This window comes from Ostrinia furnacalis, unplaced genomic scaffold (assembly GCF_004193835.3).
Source record: "Ostrinia furnacalis isolate ACB-3 unplaced genomic scaffold, ASM419383v2 OfSCF2157, whole genome shotgun sequence".
Taxonomy (NCBI): Eukaryota; Metazoa; Arthropoda; class Insecta; order Lepidoptera; family Crambidae; genus Ostrinia; species Ostrinia furnacalis.
In genome coordinates, this window is record NW_021132396.1 from 3,232 (window position 1) to 30,766 (window position 27,535).

General features: G+C 37.2%; 2 protein-coding genes and 1 pseudogene across 3 annotated transcripts; 2 read left to right on the top strand and 1 right to left on the bottom strand.

The window, feature by feature from the left end:
- The first annotated feature begins 536 nt into the window (after positions 1 to 536).
- On the top strand, positions 537 to 2,083 carry LOC114354761 (cytochrome b-c1 complex subunit 1, mitochondrial-like). Its single transcript, XM_028307310.1, has one exon. It carries the CDS (start codon positions 680 to 682, stop codon positions 2,081 to 2,083), a length of 1,404 nt encoding a protein of 467 aa, XP_028163111.1. The 5' UTR covers positions 537 to 679.
- Positions 2,084 to 2,513: 430 nt separating this feature from the next.
- LOC114354760 (cytochrome b-c1 complex subunit 1, mitochondrial pseudogene) lies at positions 2,514 to 3,955 on the top strand (annotated as a pseudogene).
- Positions 3,956 to 8,613: 4,658 nt separating this feature from the next.
- LOC114354749 (zinc finger and BTB domain-containing protein 45) lies at positions 8,614 to 26,566 on the bottom strand. Of its 2 annotated transcripts, XM_028307298.1 has the most exons (9): positions 26,046 to 26,566; positions 24,765 to 24,938; positions 20,692 to 20,888; positions 18,823 to 18,930; positions 17,725 to 17,798; positions 16,552 to 16,792; positions 16,192 to 16,263; positions 12,387 to 12,455; positions 8,614 to 10,931 (listed from the first exon to the last, which is right to left on the bottom strand). In XM_028307298.1, exons 1-9 carry the CDS (start codon positions 26,229 to 26,231, stop codon positions 10,823 to 10,825), a joined length of 1,230 nt encoding a protein of 409 aa, XP_028163099.1. In that variant the 5' UTR covers positions 26,232 to 26,566; the 3' UTR covers positions 8,614 to 10,822. The 2 variants fall into 2 exon arrangements, with proteins under 2 accessions (XP_028163099.1, XP_028163100.1); XM_028307299.1 differs by lacking the exon at positions 16,192 to 16,263 and having other exon boundaries at positions 8,615 to 10,931; positions 26,046 to 26,564.
- Positions 26,567 to 27,535: the final 969 nt, after the last annotated feature.

Below are 27,535 nucleotides of genomic sequence, written 5' to 3' on the forward strand. Positions count from 1 at the left end.
TTTACTGAAAGAAAACATTCCTTTATTTTTGAAAAGAAAGAGAACTGCATTCAAAGATTTTCGATTTTTTTTTCGAAAATTCACTACCATATCATACAATTTTCTGTCATGTAGGTACCTAATTAAAATAATTTCCGATTTCATGGTTTTTCTTTCAATTGATTTATCAAGGTTGTTAGAGAGACTTCATCCATAAACTTAACCCTAACGATCGATGTAATAAAAATACAGGGTGTAATTTTTTACAGATTTTAGTTGGTTCGATTCCTGGGTGTGGCAAGCAAATTTTTGGAAATCTTTGAATGCAGTTCTTTTCAAAAATAAAGGAATGTTTCCTTTGAGAAAAATGTCTTTCTACAATATTAAGAGTAAGTACTTTCCCTCCAGGTGGCATTACAAAATTCCACCATGTATAGTTGAACAATGGTGGCGCCCTCCTGTCAATGAGTTTGGTGGGATAGTTCAATGTAGGGTGTAGGTCATCTTTGATGCTTTAAAAATGTCATTTTTGACTGTTTTTGATGTTAAGACGTCATGTTTCGCAGAGTTTATTTTTAAGTTGTTTACATAATTTTAATTCCTTTATTTTATAGGATATTTACCTATTGGTTACTGTACTATTTAAATAATAAATGCGAAAGCCTATGAGGTTCAAAGGAAGTACTCTGCAAATTCTGTAATGTTCAAGTCAATAGCCCAGCCACTTACGCGCTTATGGTCTCCTCTGAAATACTCACTGAGGAATTATCCTTTTCCTGTCCCATACCAAAAATTTCTAATGAATTTACCTCAGATAGAGTGTTCTGTTCTCGATAACGGTCTTACGGTAGTGTCAGAGGAGAGAGAATGCTACAATGCTTGTGTGGGCTTGTATATAAACGGTGGTTCTAGGTACGAGAGCCTCTTCGAAAATGGAATAGCCCATTTCTTCGAGCACATTGCATTCAAAGGTACGTGTGCCAGAACTAAAACACTGCTTGAAAAGCAAATGTCTTCTGTAGGCGCTCGTTTCAAATGCTTTACAACGCGTGAAATGGTCGTTTATTACGCCGAATGTCTGTGCGAAGACCTGCCACTAGTCGTCGACATTTTGTCTGATTGTGTCTTCAACAATTCCTACTCAGGACCAGAGATAACTCAACAAAAAAAAGTAGTTTACTTAGAAATGTTAGAACACGACAAAGATCACAACGAAACATTATTCGACTACCTTCATAGCACAGCTTTTCAGGGCACTTCCCTAGCTCAGACTGTTATGGGTCCTAGTTCCAACCTCTATAATTTCAACGGATGCACGATTAGCCGATATTTACAAAGGCTTTTTGATCCTACCAGAACGGTTTTAGTTGCAGTTGGAGGTGTCAAACACGAACAAATGATGTGTTTGGCTAGTTCCTACCTAAGCAAACTCCAGCCAACGAAATGCGTCGACACCGAACAATACCGATTTACAGGTTCTGAGGTGAGATATAGAGATGACTCAATGCCAATGGCAAATGTTGCATGTGCTGTTGAGGGGCCAAGTTTCTGTGATCCGGATAACCTTGCGATGGCCGTAGCGGCTAACGTGGTCGGTGGCTGGGACCGTTCTCAGCCTGGAGGAGTTGATCATTCAGTTCGTGTAGCTCGCGTAGCTTCAAGTGGAGACTTCTGCGAATCGTATAAAGCTTTTAATATAAATTACAAAGATACAGGTCTTTGGGGAGTCCAATTTATGGCGTCGTCTCTCCAATTAGAAGATATGCTTTACGCTGTCCAAGATCAATGGATGAGATTGTGTACGATGGTAACAGACTCCGAAGTGGAAAGAGCAAAGAGAGAACTAAAAACACAACTGTTATCAAATACAGAGAGCTGTACAGGTGCTTGCCACGAAATAGGTCGCTGGATGCTATACAACGGCCACTGGCCACCTCTGTACGAGCAGATGCTGAAAATTGACAAGATATTTGCAAGTGATGTTAAGGATGTATGCAATAGGTACATTTACGATAAGTGCCCCGCAGTCGCAGCAATCGGCCAGACCGAAGGACTACCTGAATACACTAGAATCAGAGCAGGAATGTACTGGTTGAGGTTATAGTTACTTCCTTTTTATGTATTTTTTATTCTTACATTTTACTTTCATACATTTATGTTAATAACATGTTTATCTGCATAAATTATTACTCTATAGTTAAAATATGTTTTTATTTGTTTTTCTGGTGGTGGAAGCCCTGTGGGTATAAAATAATAGCTTTTGCCCGCGGTTTCGTCCTAGTGAATTTCGATCAATAACAGAAAGACATAACTTTGCTGTCTGTTTGTAATTCTGATATGAAAAAAGTCCTGCGGTCTGCTGTGCTAGGCTGCTAGCCCAAATTACTCGTTTCACTCTTGCCCAAAACGCAGGCGGCCGTGTGCCGCTGAGGCATATGCAGAGCATAGAGCACGTAAATAAATTCTCTATGGGTAGGAAACTGTTGAACGTTTCATTATTTGTCATTTTTGAAGTGTGTTATTTCTTTGAAAAGTTATACATTGTTTTTTATACCTATCTAAAATGTTTAAAGCATGTAATTTATTAAATAGAATTTGGTGCCCTCTTAAATCTACTGTGCGAAACTATCCCTACCCAATCAATTTCTATAATTTCCTCAAGAATCAGCCTCATACTCGTTCTTCTGTGCTCGACAACGGTCTCACTGTAGCTTCAGAAGAAAGAGAATGCTACAACGCGTGTGTAGGGCTCTACATCAACGCCGGCGCTAGGTATGAGAGCCTTTTCGAAAACGGAATAGCACATTTTTTCGAACACATAGCATTCAAGGGAACGAGAGCCAGGACAAAGGCGTTGTTGGAAGAACAGATGTCCTCCATCGGAGCACACTTCAAGTGTTTCACAACACGCGAAATGGTCGCTTACTACGCAGAGTGTCTATGCGAAGACCTTCCCCTAGTCGTGGATATCTTGTCGGACTGCGTGTTCAACAATTGCTACTCTATCGCCGACATAGAGCAACAAAAATGCACCGTTTTCTTAGAAATGCTGGAACATGACCGTGATCACAATGAACTTCTATCTGATTACCTTCATAGCACAGCATTTCAGGGTACCCCGCTAGCGCAATCTGTAATGGGACGGAGCAGCAACTTATACAACTTCAGCGACTGTACTGTCAGCAGATATGTGGAGAGACTGTTTGATCCCACAAGGACAGTGTTAGTTGCAGTGGGAGGTGTAAAGCATGAACAGCTGTTGTGCTTAGCTCAATGTTACCTGAGTAAGCTTGAACCGACGAAGTGCGTAGACAGTGATGAGTATCGCTTTACAGGTTCCGAAGTGAGATACAGGGACGATTCGATGCCTGTTGCTAACGTGGCTTGCGCAGTGGAAGGGCCCAGTTTCTGCGACCCTGACAATGCCGTGATGGATGTGGCGGCGGCGGCGATTGGCGGCTGGGATCGCTCTCAGCCCGGAGGCCAGGATCATCCAACTGCCACAGCGCGAAATGCTTCTCTTGGCCAGTTCTGCGATTCTTACAAGGCTTTTAACATAAACTATAAGGACACTGGCCTCTGGGGTGTTCAGTTTATGGCACCGTCTCTAAAATTAGAAGATATGCTGTACACAATCCAAGACCAATGGATGAGGTTGTGCACTGTGATAACAGACCCTGAATTGGAGAGAGCGAAAAGAGAGGTGAAGACCAAGCTTCTATCAAAGACGGAGAGTTGCCGCGGGACTTGCCACGAGATCGGTCGGTGGTTGCTGTATAATGGTTACCGCCCACCTCTATACGAGCGTCTTCAGATTGTTGATGGCATATCGGCAAAAGACGTGAAACAAGCGTGTGACCGGTACATTTACGATCGATGCCCAGCCGTCGCTGCCGTCGGTCAAACAGAAGGGCTGCCCGAGTATACTAGAATTAGAGCCGGCATGTACTGGTTAAGGCTTTGAAGCTGCGTAATAGTCACAATAAATTAATTATTATATTACGGATTGTCTATCAAACTTTTTTTATATTTTGATCTACACACTGCTACTGTATGTAGGTAAACTCGCTTTTATGAATTACTATTCTTCCCCATCATCATAGATCCCAATAACCATGAAGATAAAACCAAAAACAAATTTCATATAAAATACTGATAGTGAAATAAAAATAACCCATAATATTATGGTAAGGTCCAGAAATATAAGACTCTACCCTCTAAACAGATTTTTTTTTTTGCAATCTCATTATTTCCGCGGACAAAAAACCAAAAAGGGGTACTAATAACAAAATCGTAAGAATAGAACGACTAAATAGGCTCATTACAGACCATTTATTGAGATTAAATACAATGGTTACGAAAATACAGTATAAAGTAGGAATAAATAATGCGATCGCATCGCAGCTAGTTTGCGGTAACGGTACCCTTCCTCACATACCTAGACTACATACCCTCTTTTATAAACTCGTACCAAAATATCAATTCTCTTTCACCTTACCGCTATGCTGCTTCGTCCAGTATCTTATAACTATAAATATTATCATAGATTTGCCAGCACGGTAATATTCACTAAGATCATAAAGCCAAAATGAGGTGGATGAAACTTATTGCCTTAATCTGCATCTTTAATTAAATGATTTGAATGACTATTTTTTGTTATTATTATTTGATATTAGTTTGAATTTTAATTAACATATGGCGTGGGTGTTGGAAAGCTCATCTAGCAGATAACGCCATATTTGCGCAATCGGTGGGAAACATTACATCTTACTTGAAAATCATACACCGCGCTGGCAAACCAATAATATTGGATATTCGCAAAGCAGAGTCGCTTGCCTAGTAACACAATATTTGATTACAAGAGTAGACTTAACCTATGGCCGTCGACAAACAAGATTCACTACCGCATTTGCAAGCCCATCTTTGTCAGCTAACAAACTTCGCAAAGCATCAAAACTACAGGGGAAAATAAAACAACACACTTACAAAAATTATAATTTATTACTGTATATAAAGCTAATATAAAAATATAAAGAAGTATTTGAGTAATTTAGGAGCACATCAAGTTTTCACGACAAAATATACTGTAATGCAATATATACATACATATACAATAAAACTGAGTAAATGGAATGTACGAATATGCTGTCAAACAACATAGAATACATAATATTATAATATGTATATAAAAAAATATACTCAAATAAAAAAGAAAGAAAATCCTAAGTGTCTCCTAATTCATCATTCTTATTTTTTGCAATGCTACAATCAAAATGAGTATTAAATTTCTGTAACGGCCCTCGATGTTTTTTAAAGAATCACCAATCATTAATTACTTCATAAAGCAATTTAAGATTACAGAATCACAACTTAGTACATTTTTGTAGATAATTAAAAAATCAAATTACTATAGAGAGCATGAAAACGATTTAGCTAAACACCTAATCTTCGTTGTGATAGAAACTTAAAAGTAAAGGAATGTGTAAAATATCAAAAAACAAGAGTTTAACTGCAGTGATTATTGCTTCGAATCATAGCAGCCGAAATGTCATGCCGTGAGTACATAATGTAACTCGGTCATAAATTAATGTCCATTAGGACCCGTGTCTTTCTATTTTATACAAATCATCAAATCAATCACGTTGACGTAAATTCTGATATTGTTCAGTTCAGTTCAGTTTTAACACATACATGCAAAACTAACTAATCATGCCATGCAATCATAATCGCGGTTCGTGAATTTTGTTCTTTGTATTCTGAGACAAAATAAATTAAAGTAAGATGGATACACAACATACACAACCAGAGTTACTTGACGAGTTTGTTACCTGCCAACAAGTACACAAGACCTTGTGGTATCCTTTTTTTTAAGTTTTAAAAACTACAATTTAATTCATAGCAGCCTTATTTCCTGAGATTCAATCTCTGAGGGACGAATAATATCACTGCATATTGAACCTTTCAAGTCTTGAAGAATACTGGCCAATTGTAAGACAATTTATTGTCCTTTTACATTTTATCAAAAACGTATGACGTCTTTAACACCGATAGAAGTTAATTTTAATAACTCTCACTACAAAAATTGACAATTATTTCATCGTCCTACGTATTCGGAGTTTTACAAATAGTTTTGACAATACCATTGGTTGCAAAATGTAAGAACAGATAGTACTAATCAGAGGTAAAACTTGAGTAATTAAAGATATAAACTAAATATTATATTGTTATTATGGCGAAGAATAGAAAATGACAACCACGTTCCGCTGCTAATAATGTCAACTTGCGGACATAATATTATTCGTTAGACCACTATCGCATGCCGAGGTGAATAGAATACTAATTGCACACAATCATGTTAAAGTCGACATGTAATAGAGAGTACACGCGTTGTATCACTTAAACGCTACACGCTAACACTAATGTCATGGATATACAGATCAGTAATGTATAAATCGACATTTATATTTGAGCACACATATTCCTACGAAACAGTAAATGGAATGTTATATTAAGGAGTACGTATGGGTAATGTGAGTAGAGCCGCGTAGCCGTCGACCGGCGCCCCCTGTGGGCGTGCTAGTATTATGCTGTCATTGTGATGTCTGGGAGGCGCACGCGCACAGAGGCCGCGCCTCGAGGCCTACGCGGCGCATACGCGAAATATACGTGCTAAATGCACAGTAGTAGTAAACTATTTGGCCACATGATCTGAGTATTAAACCGAATATCTCTAAACGAAGCAAACGCCAGAACACACTCGCTACACTCAAGACCCTACGATAGCGGGCCAGAAGTGTGTTCCAGCGATACTTCTTTTGTTACAGCTGCATCCTTGACCACAATACTATATAACATACGAGCATTGGTATAAAAAAAATTTGGTAAAAATATTATAAATGCTAACCTACCAAGTTATGGAATGTCACTTACGACTTCGTAATAATCTCCTTTGTTTTCGTGTGTAGAAGAAATTACTTGCACTTATAAATTAAATTATTGATATAAAAAATCTAAGATAATATCAGGTTGATTACGCACTTAAAACTAATGGAATGTAGATAATAAAAAAATTAATCTAAATTAAATCAAGGTGTTAGTTCAATTACCCCTTATGATTAATGGTTAGAATTTCCCAAACCACAAAATTATATAAAAAAATCTGACGTTTTGTAAATATATTTTTTGTAAAAAAATCGCTCGAGACTTATATTGCGACCGTGGGGCGAGTGCAAAATATATGTTACGGCTAAAGATAGGTGTGAACATAAACTTAAGATTAGCCGGCTAAACTTAAGTTTATCTTCGACGTGGTGTTAATGTTAGTTTCTTCTATCTTTAGCCGGCTAAACTTAAGTGTAACCGCAGGCCCTTGGCTAAAAATGTAGAAGTAAATGGAAAAGGAAACAATGTAATAATGTTTACTGTTTTGACACGATAACTTACTTTTATGTGCCTATGTAGATTTCAAAATTACAATTATTACAATAACAAAATATTAATTACTTAAAACAATATCTACCTAATCATTAAAATAAAATAATAAGAAACCATTTGGTCATTACAGAATCTTCTGTAGGTATTTAAAATTACAAAATAAAACTGCGCGCGCGTTGTCTCCCCACCGCCCCCTCAAGCCCTCCGCCGGCCTGGCGCGCCCATCGAATACATTTTTAGCCGTTTCGTTTTGGCTAATGTGCACTTTAGCCGGCTAAAGATGGAATATCACGACGCAAACTAACATGTTATCGAACTTTAGCTGCTTCTCAAAGATAAACTTAAGTTTAGCCGGCTAATCTTAAGTTTATGTTCACAACTATCTTTAGCCGTAACATATACAAAAAAATGCGCCGGCGGCAGCCCGGTCGCTCGAGCCGTGGGTTCACCTCTAGTAGACCTAATGACTACGATAACTTTCGACTTTATTACGATGGGACGTGTCTCTCAACATTAAAGCTTTTTTCCAAGCTCGAAAGTCTACTTGGTCGACACTTACATTAAATGAGTATTTCTCAAAAAAAATGTACATTTTGAAAAAAAAAAAGTGTGCTTTGAAACAGTTCAAAAGTTTTATATTTATAAATCATCACACAAAAAAAACACACACACAATTTTGAAGGATGAATATTAATCTTTAAGATAACGAAGAATTATAGCTATAATCCTACTTATTACCAAATATTTAGATATTTTAAAAATAGTCCTTTTTTACCTTTCATACAAAAACCTGTTTGCCACCCTAGCTTTTTCATGTATTTTTGTTTCATAAAATGCGATACGTAACTAAATTATTGTAAATTTCTTTGTATTATCGTTCTACAGTAATCGCAGTTTCTGTATCAAATTGATTTTCTATGGGGTGTCATAATGAATTGGCAATTTAAAGCAAAAAAACAAAATGAGTCGCTCTCATTTACTATTTCGTTATTTACTCTTTAGTTACGATTTATTTCTACTTTCCCATGGTTTCTGAACAATTCCGTATTTATTTTACACGGACAACAATAGCTGCACTCTGAATGGCTGTTGGCCTGACGTCTCCGCCATNTGCATACTTACAAATATTTCGAATTGAATAAATGAAGAGCATTCACAATATTTCGCCAATGTATAACAAGCCTTATGGCCTTACTATTTCGTTACTACCGTTTCGTTACGTACATTTTTTTTGAGAAATACTCTTATATATATCATAGTGCCTTGTTGTAATTTATTTGTTGTCTTATCAGAATACCGTCTTTGTTTTTATTTATTATGACAAACTAAATATACCATGTTTAAAAACAATACGTTGAACCAAAGACAAAATCTTACAAAAACAGTCATTTCGAACGATGAGGTAAATAATTTTCTTAACAAACCTAAACAACCCTTGTATAATGATAAATATCATCATGAATTAAATTATGTAAAAATATATATATCGCTACTGAACTAATATTGTACGTATAAAAATTGTTCTGTTCTTAATTAAAAAATGACCTTACATTAACGTAAAAAACTTAAAATCTAAGTAAAGCATATATTCATATGATTATTATACACAAATATCGTATTTTGTACTGTAAGGTTATGTTTGTCGATGGTGCGTCGAGCTCAACGCGTGTCAAATTTTGGCTCAAACGAAATTGTAACCAATTTCATTACACCTCATTTATGAATGGCAACATTAAAAGTAATAACTACCTCGTGTTCGATCTAGCTGCCTAAATAACAATAAGTTGTACTTTCTAATATTGTATTGAACCTAATAAAAGCTGCGCGACATATGACGATTATAATTATACGTAATCACAAAATCACATCGAGACGACACTAATACTTATAGCGTGTACGCAACGGCCAAGATGTAAAGACAAGAGAATTTTCAGAGAGCCAATCTTTTAATTATTTCTCAAAAATACGCTGGTCTTTAAACTAGATTCACGTGGCACTAAAGCATGGTTTTAGTAGCATGAGTTCCATGGAAAGAGTGTGGTTCGTACGTTCACAAAACCATTCACAAGTGGTTGTTATTACATTACAAACGTCGTGTGAACGGTTTTATGTTTCAACGTAACGAACGGGCAACTGCTCAATACGATTAGACTTAAGCCCTGTGAACCCAGTCTTGCGTCTTGGTCGGTAGTTATTATTATAAATTGCAAATAGCGAGAGCTAATATCCTCCGCTCCAGTGGTATCCAGAACGAAGTGACACCAACCACGCTCGCTCTTTACAAGACCAAACCATCTGCGAGTTGTACACTTGATTTTAAATCAGTCCTTTTTGTAAACTTTTATTTAATAATACTTTTATCTGGCAATACTACAGGGTACAACTTTAAATGCTCTATACCAAACTATTGCTATGTTCGAACAAAATTAAATCGTAATGCGTCGCGAAGCTTTATGCCCAATAGGGCCTATTGTAGCTTTCAGATTAATTAGAGGCGGCACAAGTGTCGTATCTTACGCTCTTAAGTTAAATGATTTGTGAGCGACGGGTGTGAACTCAAATTTGTACAAAACAAAGATCTACGATGGAAATGTTAAAGTTAATATCAATCTTATGTAATTATTTTTGTAGGCAGTATACAGATATGGCGTGAGAATATTACCTAAAATTAGCGATAGTTTAATGGTGGCGTACAAAAGAAGTGTGTGTAAGTACAAAAATCGTATTAATCCTGCCAAAGTCACACCCTGCTTTGCGTTTACCATAAACACACTAGGTAAAAATTTTATTGCAAACGTTTTAAATGTTATTACTTATATACGTCTCTACGGATGCTTCAGTCTTTGGATCATTTATTTTGTAGTGCCTATTTTATTACAAACATTATTAGTACTACGCTAACTTTCGGATATGAGTCCCGATAATCTCATTAATTTTAAGATATTATATTACCAATTGTTCCCCCACCTTTCTTAACAATAACGGGCGCTACCCGGCGCTTCAAAACCGCACGTTCTCAAAAATTATATTCTAAAATCTTTCCAAGAGCACCGTGACAATACTGACGAAAACTTTGACAGCTCAGCTCACAATTTTCAAACAACTACACTATGTATACTACGAATGGTACATGTGCACGTATATACGTACGTACAAAGAACATATCAATACTTCTAAGTGGTTAAATATCGAGCGGGCTTTGCCCGAGAATCTACGTCACTACAGATTAAATATGGAATATCAGGCCCGTGTGATAAATATGATAGACGAGTCACTGATGTACAAAGTTGTTGTAGGTGGTCATGAAAACACCATTACGCCAGTAGACCTGTTGCGTAAACATCATGTAGAGTTGTGCTGGGGTTGCGATATCGTCACGCCGGGAAGCGCACACGATACTCGATCTTAATCATGCGGCCTCCGAGTCGGCCTCCGTCTTGGGCACTCCCTGGGCGTGGGAGGTCGGCTCGTCTTGGGAGGGCTTGTTCGAAGTCTCGGCGGCCGGCACGGCAGGGATGCTGAAACCACGACTTGTGATCAACCTTTAAAATCACACACGTCAAAAGAGCATTGCACACTGCTCCTAGAGAAAAGTCGAAGGCAGCAGAAGTATTGCTTGTTTAAACGATAACGCACTGCATCCGATTTTAATTCGTGAAAAATTCGGCCCGACTTTCTCGTATTCGGATCGGATGTAGTGCGCAATCACTCTCACTTTCGCGATGGCGTTGGCACAGATTTCGCTTTGAAAAACAAGCTAATGTTTAAAAGTGTAACTTTCTATTAATAAACGAAACAAATAAAGCTTGTAAAAAGGTGTTTCGTGAAAACTACTATTTTCAATGTAGACTGTAGCATAGTACGCATGCAAGGATAGAAATAAACTTCACAATGAACATTAATTTCCCAGGCAAAAACACAGCTGTATTCTATATGTGAATTTATTCATGTTTAATATTCTTTACGACCAGCAGGAATTTTTTGATATGTCGATTGTTTTGTGAAACTTTATTAGACATGAATACATAGCTGATAGACAAAAATATTTTGAATAAATATACTATTAATTAACTAGCTATATGAACTAATTCGCTTGGCATGCAAAATGCTTAAAATAACAACAAAAAAGTGAATTTTATGTAAAGTGCGAACTTAAATTTTCAATCCTCTTAAGGCCGAGCTCAGCAACTGACGATTATTTTTAAACAATCGTATGATTTATGATTGTCATCAGTAGTTAGTTAGTTAGTTATGAGTGTCAAATAGACAAATAATTTTGTTGTTGAACCCGGGTCTTACAGCCAAACTTAAAAACAATAAATAACTTCTAATTTGTTCAATAAAGCGTTGAAACTTAAATCAAAGAAATGCAATCGTTAGACAACCAAAACCACGAATAAAATAAAATTTTCTATAGTGAAATCATTATGGATACAGATTTATGGTAAAAGAAAAATGGTTTTGATAGGTGAAGTACATTTTCAGTCTAGGATTAAACTAGCCTTAGACCCGGTCTCCACCAAGGCGGAGCGGAGCGGAGAAATGTTTAGAATAATCAATCAGATTTCATTCTGTCAATTTCATTCAATCTGAATAACATCTGATAGGTTGTTCAAAACAATTCTTCGCTCCGCTCTGCCTTGGTTTAAACCGGGACTTAATAAAGCCATTCTTATGAAATGTAGCGTGTGCATGAGCATTGTTAATCCTAAACTGTTAGGCCCAGAACAGACGGTGAAACGCAACTGCAACGAAACTGCAACTTTCTGATGATTCTTATAAATGAAACTGAAACAGAAAGTTTCAAACTGGTCGCATCATGTGTGGTCTCTCAACGAACGCAATGGCAGAAACTTAAATGCAACTCAAAAGTAACTAGCAGTTGCAGTTTCGTTGCAGTTGCGTTTCACCGTCTGTTCTGGGCCTTAGTCCCAAATGAAAAACAAAAAACGTGAAAGTATCAAACTACTCACTGATCGGCATCCCTGTAATCAATGTTTCCGATGGCTCCCTCGGTACGCCACTTGGCCATATTCGCCACTCTGTAATTTAATTACAAAAATGTTAGTTTAAAACCTTTAACAACCAAATTCCTAAAACTAACAATCACTCCCGGCGCCACATTAATTAAGATTTCAAACCACGTGGAAACTCGGCGATGCATCGAGTATATGAGCACATCTTAATTAGCAATAATATTATGTACTTTCTTTCTTCTAAACCGCTTTCAGGCACGTAGGTAGTAAATCCACACAACTACTTCGAACATGGTTCAGTAGTTGGTACTTGTTTTGGGTACCGAGTAGATAATCGTACAGAACAAACCGGCTTTTAAGAGAATAAAAGTACATACCCATAGCGAATGTTGCTTTCAGCACAGTCGATGCCCATTTTTAACGATTTCAATCAGTTACTGATCAAAGAGACAATATATCCCGAACTGCTGACAGTTAGCGTCCAGCGGCAGCGAACACAACGCGAATAATACGGAGATGCGTAGTCATCCCGGCTCAGACTCCCCCCGCCCCTGGTATCGATTGCGGCTCGTGCCTAGGGCGTTGCTAGGTAACCTAACGTGAGGGATGAAGGGGAACGGGGCGGGGGCACCGGCGAGACGAAATCTCTACGGTTTTTTTACGTCGGGGCAGCATCGCTAACAAGAGGGGTCGTCTTGTCTAGGACATTTGTAGGACATCCGAGGACGCCCGAAGCTACCTCATCCCCCGAGCGTTAACCTGCAGGTAGCGCAGACATAATAACGTCTGCGAACTTTTAAGAAGCAGTTTCTCTGTACGTTATGAACTCGACTATGATATCTAATAAAAGACAATGCCGAAAATTGGCGTCTTTTTTTTTCGTGCGGCCATCGACCAAACTTTGTTTTTTTATTACAAAATAGTGTAATAAACCAAACTTACTATGACATGTATACCTCTAAACTCAGTCTGAACTGAGTTACGAGCATTAGAAGTTTGATGATTTTCGTACTAGATTTGCTTTTTGCGCGCAAAGTTTTGTAAGAAATTGCAACAAAATAGTGAGATTGTATGTGTAAACAAACAATACCATCCATTAAAGGCTCCAGACATCAGTATGGAGCAGAATCAGCGCAATAAAAAATAGCGCAATATTTTGTTGCAATTTCTTACAAAACTTGCGCACAAAAAGCAAATCTTGTATGAAAATCATCAAACTTCTAATGCTCGTAACTCAGTTCAGACTGAGTTTAGAGGTATACATGTCATAGTAAGTTTGGTTTATTACACTATTTTGTAATAAAAAAACAAAGTTTGGTCGATGGCCGCACGAAAAAAAAAGACGCCAATTTTCGGCATTGTCTTTTATTAGATATCATAGTCGAGTTCATAACGTACAGAGAAACTGCTTCTTAAAAGTTCGCAGACGTTATTATGTCTGCGCTACCTGCAGGTTAACGCTCGGGGGATGAGGTAGCTTCGGGCGTCCTCGGATGTCCTACAAATGTCCTAGACAAGACGACCCCTCTTGTTAGCGATGCTGCCCCGACGTAAAAAAACCGTAGAGATTTCGTCTCGCCGGTGCCCCCGCCCCGTTCCCCTTCATCCCTCACGTTAGGTTACCTAGCAACGCCCTAGGCACGAGCCGCAATCGATACCAGGGGCGGGGGGAGTCTGAGCCGGGATGACTACGCATCTCCGTATTATTCGCGTTGTGTTCGCTGCCGCTGGACGCTAACTGTCAGCAGTTCGGGATATATTGTCTCTTTGATCAGTAACTGATTGAAATCGTTAAAAATGGGCATCGACTGTGCTGAAAGCAACATTCGCTATGGGTATGTACTTTTATTCTCTTAAAAGCCGGTTTGTTCTGTACGATTATCTACTCGGTACCCAAAACAAGTACCAACTACTGAACCATGTTCGAAGTAGTTGTGTGGATTTACTACCTACGTGCCTGAAAGCGGTTTAGAAGAAAGAAAGTACATAATATTATTGCTAATTAAGATGTGCTCATATACTCGATGCATCGCCGAGTTTCCACGTGGTTTGAAATCTTAATTAATGTGGCGCCGGGAGTGATTGTTAGTTTTAGGAATTTGGTTGTTAAAGGTTTTAAACTAACATTTTTGTAATTAAATTACAGAGTGGCGAATATGGCCAAGTGGCGTACCGAGGGAGCCATCGGAAACATTGATTACAGGGATGCCGATCAGTGAGTAGTTTGATACTTTCACGTTTTTTGTTTTTCATTTGGGACTAAGGCCCAGAACAGACGGTGAAACGCAACTGCAACGAAACTGCAACTGCTAGTTACTTTTGAGTTGCATTTAAGTTTCTGCCATTGCGTTCGTTGAGAGACCACACATGATGCGACCAGTTTGAAACTTTCTGTTTCAGTTTCATTTATAAGAATCATCAGAAAGTTGCAGTTTCGTTGCAGTTGCGTTTCACCGTCTGTTCTGGGCCTAACAGTTTAGGATTAACAATGCTCATGCACACGCTACATTTCATAAGAATGGCTTTATTAAGTCCCGGTTTAAACCAAGGCAGAGCGGAGCGAAGAATTGTTTTGAACAACCTATCAGATGTTATTCAGATTGAATGAAATTGACAGAATGAAATCTGATTGATTATTCTAAACATTTCTCCGCTCCGCTCCGCCTTGGTGGAGACCGGGTCTAAGGCTAGTTTAATCCTAGACTGAAAATGTACTTCACCTATCAAANCTGCATGGCACCAAAAATTTATAATAAAATCCCATTGTATATCAGGTCAATTAATGATATTAAAAGGTTTAAAATTGCGCTCAATGGCTTCCTCACTGAAAAGGTATACTATGACATTAGAACATTCTTTGATGACAAGATGTAAAAATAACTGTATACATTGTTTTTTTTTTCCTGTAAGTAATTTGTATAATATTCAAACTGACAATTTTGTATTCATATACCATAAAGGTGAATCATGGCTGTACCTAAGAATATTTTGTATGTGACATCCTGTAATACCCATGTTTATGAATGAATAAATGATTATGATTATGATTATGATTATTTCCGATTTGATTCATTTTTGTGTTTAATTCTACTGGTCTATAAATTGACTACAGACTAGGAACATGTTATGTAATATGCAAAGATTCCTGTAAGAAATACATCTAACTTATTCTGTGCTCTAGGCGCGTTTATCTAGTCAAAACAAAACGATGATTTTTTTTTAAAGAATTTTAGCAATTTTTAATACAAATTACTATAATCCCGTTAACCCCTCGTAGTAAGCTAAATATGCTTGTGTTACAAGTGGGTATAGTTTATTAAGACAAATGATAAATCTTAATGTCATTTTGCGTATTAAATAATACTCGGAGCTTATAAAGTCAATCATTTAGGTTTCTTTACCAAACTATTGCTAAGTTAAAGAGCACGTTAACAATAAAGTTGAGTAATTTTTTGAAGAAAATCAATTTAGGGCATTTTTTATTTCTTAATTTCATGAGATTCTCTTACTTTTTAAAAAATTCTCAATGACACTAATATTGCGACTTGTACTATGATTCAAGTAGCAACTTTGGCTATATTCAGTTAGATCAATTCTTTAACCACAAAATAAAGTCGGAGGAAGTTTGCTCCGACTTTATTTTGTATTAGGAGTTCCTAATTAGCAGTAATATGGCGTGGCGTGAAAATGATAATGAACCAGATAATTATGTGCCTAGAATTATACTATGTAAAGGCTAGGCAGTATTTTAGTAAGCTTATAATGGAGGAAACGTCATGCCTCATGCAAATTAAGTACTTACTTCTTAAAAGCTTCCCTATAACTGAAGTAGCCCAACAATCCCTGGGAGCGCCATGTCGTCAAGTTTTGCGGCCTACAATATCCGAAAAACACAATCTAGCTTAATCCCCTAACAATGTTAGTTTATGTCTTCAGTTCACCGTTAATACTAACCAATGACCATTAAGAAATAAATAATCAAATTATAAAAGTATTCTTATACAAATTAACAACGATAGTGAGTAGCCCGAGGGAATAAAAGATAAATAAAAGGACCATAGAAGCAGCATAAAATAAATAAAAAATAAACACCAACTCACCACCCCATCCGCCACCATTATGCACGAAGATGCGATCGACCTTAAAATTAATTAATACGTACACATGTTTCATCTCGTCTCCTTGTCCTCTGAACTGGGCCAGGTATGCTGCCTGCTTGCGGTGGTGGTACATATGAACGCGCAAGCACGAAGGATTCCGCATACGCTTGTGGCAAATGTCGCACTGGAGGGTGCCTTCTCGTGTGTCGTGCTTGTCTCTAATGTGCACCTTCAGGTTGTAACGATTGGCGAAGAACCGATGGCACGAAGGACACTTCACACCTCCTGTCTTCATGTTCCAACCTGACAATGTTTGTAACTTAAAGAAGGTGCTCACACTAGCAGATGGTATAAAGCAGGGATAATAAAACAAAAGTGCACAAAATAAAAATAATACTTCGCAGTGCTGGGAATAAGAAAGAAGAAAGTGCTGATGATTGAATTAAGAGGGTACTGCACGAAATTCACAAGTAAATTTTTAAACCAATTGTGTTTTGAGCTGACTGTTTTAAATAAAGGAACTTGTGTAAGGTAGCCCAATCCTTGCACAAGGACGCCTTTTTTTCTAAACAATGTTTTTTCTTCGAAAACTTTCTAAATTGTGCGTATGAAGAAGTTCTCACATGAAAATGTTTGTATTATTATAGCGAAGGCCTCCTTCTTAATTTTCGTCGCAAATGTATGGATATTAGGAATTCCAGTTTTTTTAAAGATAAACCATGCCGTAATGATATTTTATGTATCATAAGGCAGTTTGATTTATCGAAAAATAAGTGTCAAATGACGTGTGTTATAAATTTGGTAGAAGTGGGCAAATACACACATTTTTACACACATTACAGCGTTCCTTTTTCTTGAGAGTGGTGGTAGGTTTAGGCGGCCACACCCCACGCCATCTTAAATTGCAACGTTTCTGCGGATTCTTTTTATGAGTTTTACGTGGTTTCGCCACCACACGCTTGGATTTGGGTAGCGGTTTGGCCCTTTTCTTCTGATTGATTTTTCTTTTTTTATATTTCCTCTTTAATTGTCTTTTGGTGGCAGGTGGTTATCGTTGTGGCGCCACCACACGTATTGGTCGGAAATTGTACCGTTTCGTTTGCGCTGCACCCCCTTTAAGCATATGTATTTAAGGAAAAATAAATTCAGTGCATAATATTAAAAAAATATTGAAAATGAAACAGCAAATAGGGACTCATAATATTTTAAAATAGTGAATATAATTAATTACTTACCAGATTCTTTAGCAGATTCAGGCAATACCATCACAGTATGAAAGAGTTCGTTGTCGAAGTCAATTAGAGGTTCGCTGTAAAGGTTTACACAAACCAAAAATAAAATAAACTCAAACACAAGACAGCAAAGAAAAATAATTAAACAAAATGTTATGAGCAAATAAAACATTAATGAGAAATAAATAATTAAGTAGCTCCCCAATAACAACAATTATTTTTACAGTTTGTGAATTAGTAAAATAATAATTCGTCGGATCGGATGCAGTGTTTTAATATTTTGGTACTGTTTTGAGGGACACTAAATGAAACAATAACTTATTTTTTTACCTGAATGCTGAATTTTTTACCTTTCAAAAATACACTTCTGAAATAATAATAAACCAGGGATGGCAAATCAATCACGATCAACCAGTTAATAGAGGCTATTGGTCTACTAGTCGATCGTGAAAGGAAAAGATGTACCTACAACAGACTGCGTAACGCCAAACGCTTATCATTTTGTGTGATTACTAAATGTCGACAAAATCACGTTGTTTATCTTATGTTATTTTAAGAAGAACTTACGTATTTAGTAAGTTTCATCGGTAAACAGTAACCCCCTTACTAATAAAAGTTACTGTGGCGTTTGTATGGAACTTTTACTTTAGATCAGTGTTGGGTGAACACCAAAGGGTGTGCGCGGTACACCAGTGTGGTCATTAGATGGTGTGCCTCGGAAAAATAAGATTATCTTTTAAACTTATTTTTAGTAAGAAAGTATAGGTAATAAGACTAATAAAGATACTAGACTAATATTACCTCCTAATATACTAATATACCTCCAAAAAATTTCGTTATCCTAGACCGTGTCCTATGTAGATGTACCATGAACACTGCTTTAGATTGCTTTTTTTTATGAGTAAGGGTAGATCTTAAATTAAGTTGGTCACCCCTGATATAGACATTACAATCCTACTAATATTATAAACGTGAAAGTTTGCTTGGATGTGTGTATCTGTATTTATTTAGTAGAGTAACAATACACTTTTTCAGAAACTATGGAATAAAAATTGATGAAAATTTACAGTATTGTTGTTCGTAATAATATTCGGAACTTACCCGTCGTAAGCATAGTCTGTGTTCTCCGGGTGCGTGGGACTGTCGTTGGTGGCGCGAGGCTTCTTCTTCGTGTTGAAGCTGTTCTTCTGAGGAGTATTCTTCAACAAGCTAAGAAAACAGAAAATAAAGTCAGATCAGAACTTGCAGATTGGCTAGCTGTATATTACAAAAATCGGGTACTGCTTGATACCACTTCACTGGGTTATTATCAATTTTTGCCACCTGACGTTTTAGAACTTATGTATCTTATGCTTGATTAACTTTTTTTTTCGAATTATACGGCAAACTGAAAATCAACTAAATTTTCGAGATTACGATCAATTATTTTAGATCGAAGTGTGTTTTAAACCTTACTGTGTTTTAACCCACATCAATTTGAACTATATGCTGTGAAGACAGGTTGAAAACCAATGACTTTTTTCTTAAACAATTTGTGGCTTGGAATTATTAAACACGAAAAATCGAGAGGATCATTATCAGATGTTTGTTAGTCATTCGTGCAAGAGCCACCGAACGGATTTTGATAAAACTGAGCGAACATATTTTTTCAAAATAAATTGGTATGATTATTGGAATTTAATCTAATGGAAGTCTTTAAACTTTACGCAAACGGAGTCGAAGGCGTTAGCTAGTGAACGAACTAATTGAACAATGAGGCGCGCGTCAATCAAACAAACGGGCGATACTTTAGCAATTGAGTTGTTAACGTTTGTCGGCGAAATCGGAACCCTAAGAAGTGTGGCAAAAGTTAAGTCATAAAAAAACAAATTGAGCATGCATAAGGCGTGAACTGAGCAAATCATTCCCCCCAACCATTCCCACCACTGCAGACATACTGCACGGGCAGAATTAAATTTATTGGATGAGAAGTTCAAGGGCTTCATCATCTGTGTGGTGGCGACTACGTGAAAACTCTTTCATACAAATGACAGACACCAGGAAACCAGGCCTTATGCTATGATTTTGTTCGAAATTGGTCTTTTAGGGTATATCGCCTACAGTGGAACATTTATTTATTTTGTTTTATTTACTAGCAAACTTCGAACTTTTGTTCGCGCTCTTAATGAAAAATCCTGTACATGTGAATACTCGTATTTATGAACTTCCTATGACTCCAGGCATAAAATATTGCATTCTTCACTGTAACATTTTTCTCTAACACATTCAACGGCCCCAAAACGTCAGTTTATAGAGCGACTCTTTTTATACGTATAATGTCAATATAAACGTTATGCTCGGGCCGAAATCAAGTGAATAATATTGTTATTATGAAAACAGAATCAGGCCAGTGACTAAAGATATGAACCCAGATTTACAGGTCGACTTCGTCCACGCAGACAAATGAGTCAAATACACTCACTAACAAACATCCTTACTTATTTCAATTCACAATCAACTCTAAAACTATAAGATATAATGTGAAATGTCGATTGTGGCGCAATGTATTTCTATCTCGCCTGTAATTTATGAACATTATTGCATTATATTGATATTATGCAGGTACATCTGTAAGGACGAGCAACGCAGCATCGCAGTATGACACTAAGCAAACTAACGCATCATGGTTTTACTTAACCTACGTTGCCGTGATGCATTCATGACTAATACATTACGTAGCGCACCTCCAAGAGTACTGACGGCGTGTCAACAAGATGTTACGTTAAATTAATAGTGCGTAAGACCTCTTAGATCTAACTTAGCGAGTTACAGACTGGTGGCTTACAACTACAATTCCAAGTATGGAACCAATCAAAGAGCGAGTGTGTGGAAAATTATGTGAATTGGCACAAAATAACTGTTAGTAACGTACGACGAATAATGGCGCCGAGGTTGTGGTGCTGGTACCTAGATTCGAGTATAACGTCTTACCGTTTCAGTGGGCTTCGAGTAGCATCGTCTTTGAGGTTGGCATTGTTCGGCTCGGCTTGCTGTTCAGTGGCGATGGTGTCTTCACCGCCAGGCACCCACTCGGGGGGCGCTTCGGCTTGGGGCTCTGGCGCGGGCGGGGGCTGCGGGCGCGGGGGCTCCTCGGTGGGCGGGCGGACAGGCGGCGGTGACTCACTCCGCTTTAAATAAACGTAAAATAAAAGTAACACTCATTGCACAATAAGACAGTTACTGATCACCACTTTCCATAAGGTGACAGTCATACAGACCAAATTTCTTCATTATGTGCCTTAATAAAACACAGCGTTCTGTTGAGAGAGAGCTGTCTATGATCTTTGCCTTATTTTAGTCTATGGTATAAGAAAACTTACCAATTGTCTCTGCTTTATCATCTAGTTTACCTTCTTCATACACCAGCTGGCACCACTTTCTATGGAAATTGGTGATCTGTCAACTTGACATTTCATAGCGTTTGTGATTTTTGCCGCCTACACAGCAAAAATTTTTATCTTCTTGTTTTAAGTATAAAATAAGAATAAAACACAGTTAAAATGTGCAAATAGGAAATATAAGTGATGCAGAGTGTAAGGGTAAAGAGTGGTGACGGTGAAAGGTTGACTTCTGTCGGCCCGGATGAAGGAAAAGCTCGAAATCCGAGTCGTCTTTTTCAGATTCATCCTCATCATCCTCGGAAATGGAAATGTTTGCTTCACCACCTCCAAATAGGCGACGGAGGCCATGTAAGTGTTAACCCCACTCGTAAGACACTCGGTCGAAACTTTGACGACTCAGATGAATGTTATTTCCAACTTTGTTGCGCACCACTTACCTTCTACATCAAGCCTACTAGATGGTAATAGCTTGCAAAGTAGTATTCAGTTCCTCTAAAGAACGATTTCAGTTACTTCGTTATCGTAAAGTGAAGTNACGCCGTTACTATAGCGCTGCTGTTAGCCAAGCTGTTTTTACAGCAAAAACTTGTAGTACAAAACTGATATTTAGGTCAGTTTTAATAATAAATAATAAATCTTTGGACAATTTCACACAGCGCCAGCTAGCCCCAAAGTAAGCAACTTAATGCTTGTGTTATGGGTGCTAGCTTAACGGATATACTACTTATATACTTTTTTTTTTAAATACATACATATTATACATAGTCACACCCAGACCCGTCACAGAAATTAAAATTCATCATTTCAATTTCTGCCCGGCCGGGAATCGAACCCGGGACCTCTCGGCATTGTAGTCCGTTCTGAACCACTACACCAAACGGCCGACAAAGTTGTATCTACCTTTACCTTTTGTACATCAGTTCCTTAAGGCCATTTCACTTGCAAGGCCAAGTACACCGAGATCACCGGTCTTTAATATTAAATTACTGGAATTAAATTGACTGGTTGCCGGCTGCTGGACTTTTTTCTAGCATTGAATTTTACTTGATAAACAGCTCTCATTTTTCTTCTTGCTTCAGATCGAAGAATCCATGATCTCATTCCTTTGGACACATTACAGGATTACTTTTTTGAAGTATCAGAATATGATCACATTGTGACATTGGCGTATCTAGGGTTGTTTTTCGGGGGGGCCCAGAACCTCCCCGCTATACGTGTCTACCGATTACGTGTATATCGATGTCTATACATGACGTCAGCATTTTGGCTGATATTTGGATCTGAATCTGATTCAACCACCTACAGACTGTCTCTGACTGCTAAGCACCCAGATGAACGCATAATTATGTCCTGTAGTTTCATATTAGTGAGCTGATAAAGACTTCATTTTAATGGAGACCCCAGAGTTATGTGTGAAATTTGTTTATTTCCATAAACAATATGGTAACGCCTGTTTTCCAGGTCAAATATTACAAATTGGATTAAGATAATTTTTATAATTACTTCTCCAAAAAGTGCAGTGAATATTTGCTTCTCCAAGAAGTGTTTGGTCTGCAGTAACATCCAGATACTGGCTGGACAAGAAAGTAGTTGATAAGAACCCCAATATTTAATTGGAGGTGTAGGTATGTATACCTTTATGAAATATTACTGCAGAGACCTACGAAGGAACAATAACATCTTGTATTTATGAGTTTATAATTTTACAAGCATTTTATTAATAGTTAATTGTTTAATGGTATGTTAATCATACGAGGGCGGCACTGAAAATTTCGGGAATCAAGGAAGTGAAACAACATTACCATTTAAAAATGTATTTATTGCGTTTTTAACTATTCTCCGCGAAATTTGACACATTTTTCCATACACGAAACCAATCATTGAAGCAACCATTCCATTCGGAAGTTTGGGTCTCCAAAATGGCCGTTTTGTAGGCGTCCACAGCTTCTTCAAGTGATGAAAATCTCTGACCACGCAATTTATTCTTTATTTTAGGGAAAGTATAGAAATCATTAGGGCTTAGGTTGGGGCTGTATGGCGGATGGTCTAATAATTCTATGTTTTCTTGCTCTAAAAACTCTTTTGTTCTGTGCGCGGTGTGAGAACTCGCATTGTCATGATGGAGGATGATGCGGCGGTTGCAGTTCTCTTTACGGAGTTCAGAAACGACCTGTGGCAAACAAATGCTAGCATACCATTCTGCATTAACCGTTCTTTGTCCCCCAAGAGGAATAGTCGCAACATGGCCGGTTTTGGAGACAAACGTGGCCACCATTTTTTTTGCAACACTCCGTGAACGAACAATTTTTGTTGGCTTTAACTCATTTTCGAACACCCAAACTCGTGACTGGTTTTTTGTTTCGGGTTCGTACGCGTATATCCAGGATTCGTCACCTGATACGATGTTATATACAGACATTTGAGGATCCTGCATGTAATCTTTCGAGAGTTCTGACGCACCAAGTAACGCGAGCCGTTTTTTGCTCTTTACAGAGCGAATGCGGTATCCATCGGGAAAACAAGTTTTTTACACCTAATTGTTCACGCAGGATTATTTGTATTTGACTCATGCCAATGTCTAAAGTTGCCTGAATTTCGCGGTATGTCACATGTCGATCTTCTTCAATCAGCTTACGCACAGCATCATCGTTTTCTTGGGTGACTGCAGTTTTTGGACGACCTTGACGGGGANTTGTATTGTGATATTAAACTTCTTCATATTCTTTCATTCTTAATACATTTTATATCACATAGCGTTTGTGCTTGACACCAGCAGATAACAAACAGGTCTCAACAGAACGCTGTGTTTTATTAAGGCACATAATAGAACTGTTTTGCATTACAACAAAACAGTTATTATGTGTAGAATAAAACACAGCGTTCCAGCAAGTGCTTGCTGGTGTTGGACGACTATGAAATGTCAAGTTGACAGATCACCAATTTCCATAGAAAGTGGTGCCAGCTGGTGTATGAAGAAGGTAAACTAGATGATAAAGCAGAGACAATTGGTAAGTTTTCTTATACCATAGACTAAAATAAGGCAAAGATCATAGACAGCTCTCTCTCAACAGAACGCTGTGTTTTATTCTACACATAATAACTGTTTTGTTGTAATGCAAAACAGTTCTATTATGAAAAAAATATTGAAGCCAGAATCACGAATTCCTTGAACGAGATCAGCTGCTCAGTATAAATATAAAAAGTATTGCCTTGACAACTAAGTCATCGAAGAAATTACTTAATAAAATGTAATTAATGAAAAGATAGTGACTCAATAATACAGGGCTCTGACTGAATAACATTGATTTATCTTGTAAATAGTCACAATAAACACTATTTTAATTACCTAACAAACTCACTGACATACCTCCAGTTCAGATAAGATACGCTGCTTGGGGTGAGGTAGTGTCAGATGATGGTCAGGTAGGTACCTGACCTGGTAATGAGGTCATTACACAAGGAATTACCGTTATGCAACCTAAGACTAGTACATAGGCTACATAAACAAAAATAGATTCACAGATTCCTTACATTATGCATTTTTCTTCAGGCCATCAATGAATTCTCCAGTAACTTATAACAAAATGAAGGAAAATATGTTCCAAATAAGAAAGGAATTCTCCAGTTGTTATCTGATGCATATTTCTGGGTTTGATGTCTCACCTCACGACCCCCGGTGAGGCCTTTGACCTGCAGCAGCTCAGCGCTGTGCAGGAACCCCGAGAGCTCCTGTTGACGAACGTGAACTTCGCCTCTGTACATGAATTGAAGGAGCTGTCGGAGTTCTTGATGAGCCACATCTTTCAGGATCACGATAGGATGTTCACAGGGGTTCATCTGTTAACAAATACATTGGATTGATTAGCCACTTTTAACAATAATCTAATAAACAGTGTTTCAGCTAAAACCTCTTGGAATCAAGATTTGCATTAATATGCATATGGTATTATTACCCACAAAGATTTGATGAGTGTGAATAACAGGTTTGGCAATATAAGCATGAAAACATGGCATCCTGTGTTACTTTTGACATTCATGAGTAATAACTTACATTATGCTGAATAGAAATGTTTTAACATTAATTAGCTAAATGTTTCAGGTTACTCTCATGACCATTTCAATCACATAACAATTAGTTAATTATCTGTAGTGGTAATTTTTAATGACACAACTAATACAAGTTCTTAGTTTTGAAAATTTTACAATAACAGGAATTTATTAGAATATCATTAATTTTGTGTCTATTTGTGATAATGAAGTAAGCCTGGATGATTATGTCATTGAAATGTTTGTGATGACCACAATTTATACATTAGTTATTTTTCAGAGAAAATATAAACTGCAACTGATTAGGTTTTTATTATGAAAGTTCCAAAATCAATTTTTGTTGCATAAGGATTTAATAAATTAAAAAAAAAAAAATATTAGTTTGTTACAATAGAAATTAATTTACACGAACAAATAGCACTCATATCAATACATCAATACATTGAGCAAACAAAATATTTTGTGCCCTTGGTACATTGGCCATTTCAGCGTTCATTTGGAGCGTTGTTTGGTAAACATTATCAAAAATTATCTTAATGTCTTATGTAAATAAACAACATTATCTGTAACATTCTGAGTCCACTACAAATTTGATTTGTTTTGTGCATCTAAGTATCTTCATGTAGCCCATTAATTTGTAGTATTAGATAGGTAGTAGTGTACTAAGTAATTAGATGTACAATTAATTTTATTGTGCAATAAAAAGTGCATTTCTTTCATACCACTGATAACTTACATCAAACCCGATTTGTAAAATTTATAAAAGCACAAGGTATCTACACTGAAAATTAAGTTAGCTTTTACTGAGATCATTTTTATTTAAGTGTAATGAGGGTAGTCTATTTAAATAAATTACACAAGCCAAGATGAGGAAAATACAAGAACAATGAGTCATACCTTAAAAAGTTCCTTAAAATATGGGCTGCATACTGAGAGGATGAGTTTATGTGCGTGCACGTACTGCCCACCCGCAGCCAGCGTCACGTCTACTAGGTCTTCGCCTTCCAGCAACGCTTGAAAAGACTGCGACAAGTTTGAGTGGAAGTCGTTCCATCGCAGCGAAAACTGCTCAGGCATCGCCATCTCTGCCTGAAACTCCACCCGCGTCTTCCGACACGCCGACGCCCTATTCACGGCTAACTGTACACTTTCAGTCCTTCTTTCTACGCGTACCTACACACAATGATCAAAGTACTGAAAACCCGACGCTCAAATTGCCCACGTATACGCTCGATTTCAAACATAGGAAACCAATGTGCCCAAATTAATAATTTTAGTCGCACCACAAACGCTTTTCAGCCACGACACCCGCGAAATACTATGTACCTATGATGTGAAACAAATAGTATTGATCGTGTCTGGGATGGCAATACAAAAAATAACAAAATGTCGCTTGTTCACACACAGTACACCACAGTTCATTGTCTGAAATGTCAATGTGTGAGTGTTTTTATTACTTCACCAAAATTAATTGAAATTTACTATGCTTATTTTTACACAATTTAATGAAATTTAAATAATGAGATATATCTAGATTTCATTATGGATAATATAAATATAAAATCAATTTTTAGGACTAAATTTAATATTTCCTTAATAAAAAAAAAAACAAAAGTATTAATTATTGTCTATGGACGTTTTAAAATTTTTTATAGCTGGCAGCATCGACAGCCAAATGTCATTTGATTGCCTGCCTGGCTGTCTGTTTTTTTTTTTGGCGGGAAGCTCTCGAGGCGGGAGGTTCAACTTTTTCTTTGCGAGTTTAATAAAATTTAATTAAATAGTTAATCTAACAGTAAATTAGCGGCTATAGTGGCGAGATGAGTTCTGACAGTGGGGGTAAAGACCCCAAGCATAATACTAAGAAGAGAAAAGTAGATGAAGTACAAGATGATGAGTCTATACATGCACCATACTACAAGAAGAACCATATACGTTGTTATCCTGATAATTCTCCAGGTTGTATATTTCCTGTATACATACAAAGCACAAATGACACTGTAAAGTTTGGAAACAAGGACCCTATCTACCTAAATAGCATTTTTAGTCGGTACAACAAGGGAGTCAAAGAAATAAAACGAGTGAATGCAATGCGGTATGCTGTTATTTTTGATAATGCAAAGAATGCTAATGCGTTACTGTTTAACTCAACATTCTTGTCTTCTCATGACATCAAAGCCTTCATCCCTGCGGCAACATCAGAATGCATAGGAGTTATANTGGGTTTTTACCCGGGTGGAAACCCATCTCTAGTCATGATGATGCTTATCTAAGCAATAACGTTATTGTAAAAATATTTTTACAATAACGTTATTGGTATAGTTAAAATTGTTACAGTTTTCTTTGCGTCTATGATAAAGATTAAAAGTACTACTGTCACTTGCAAC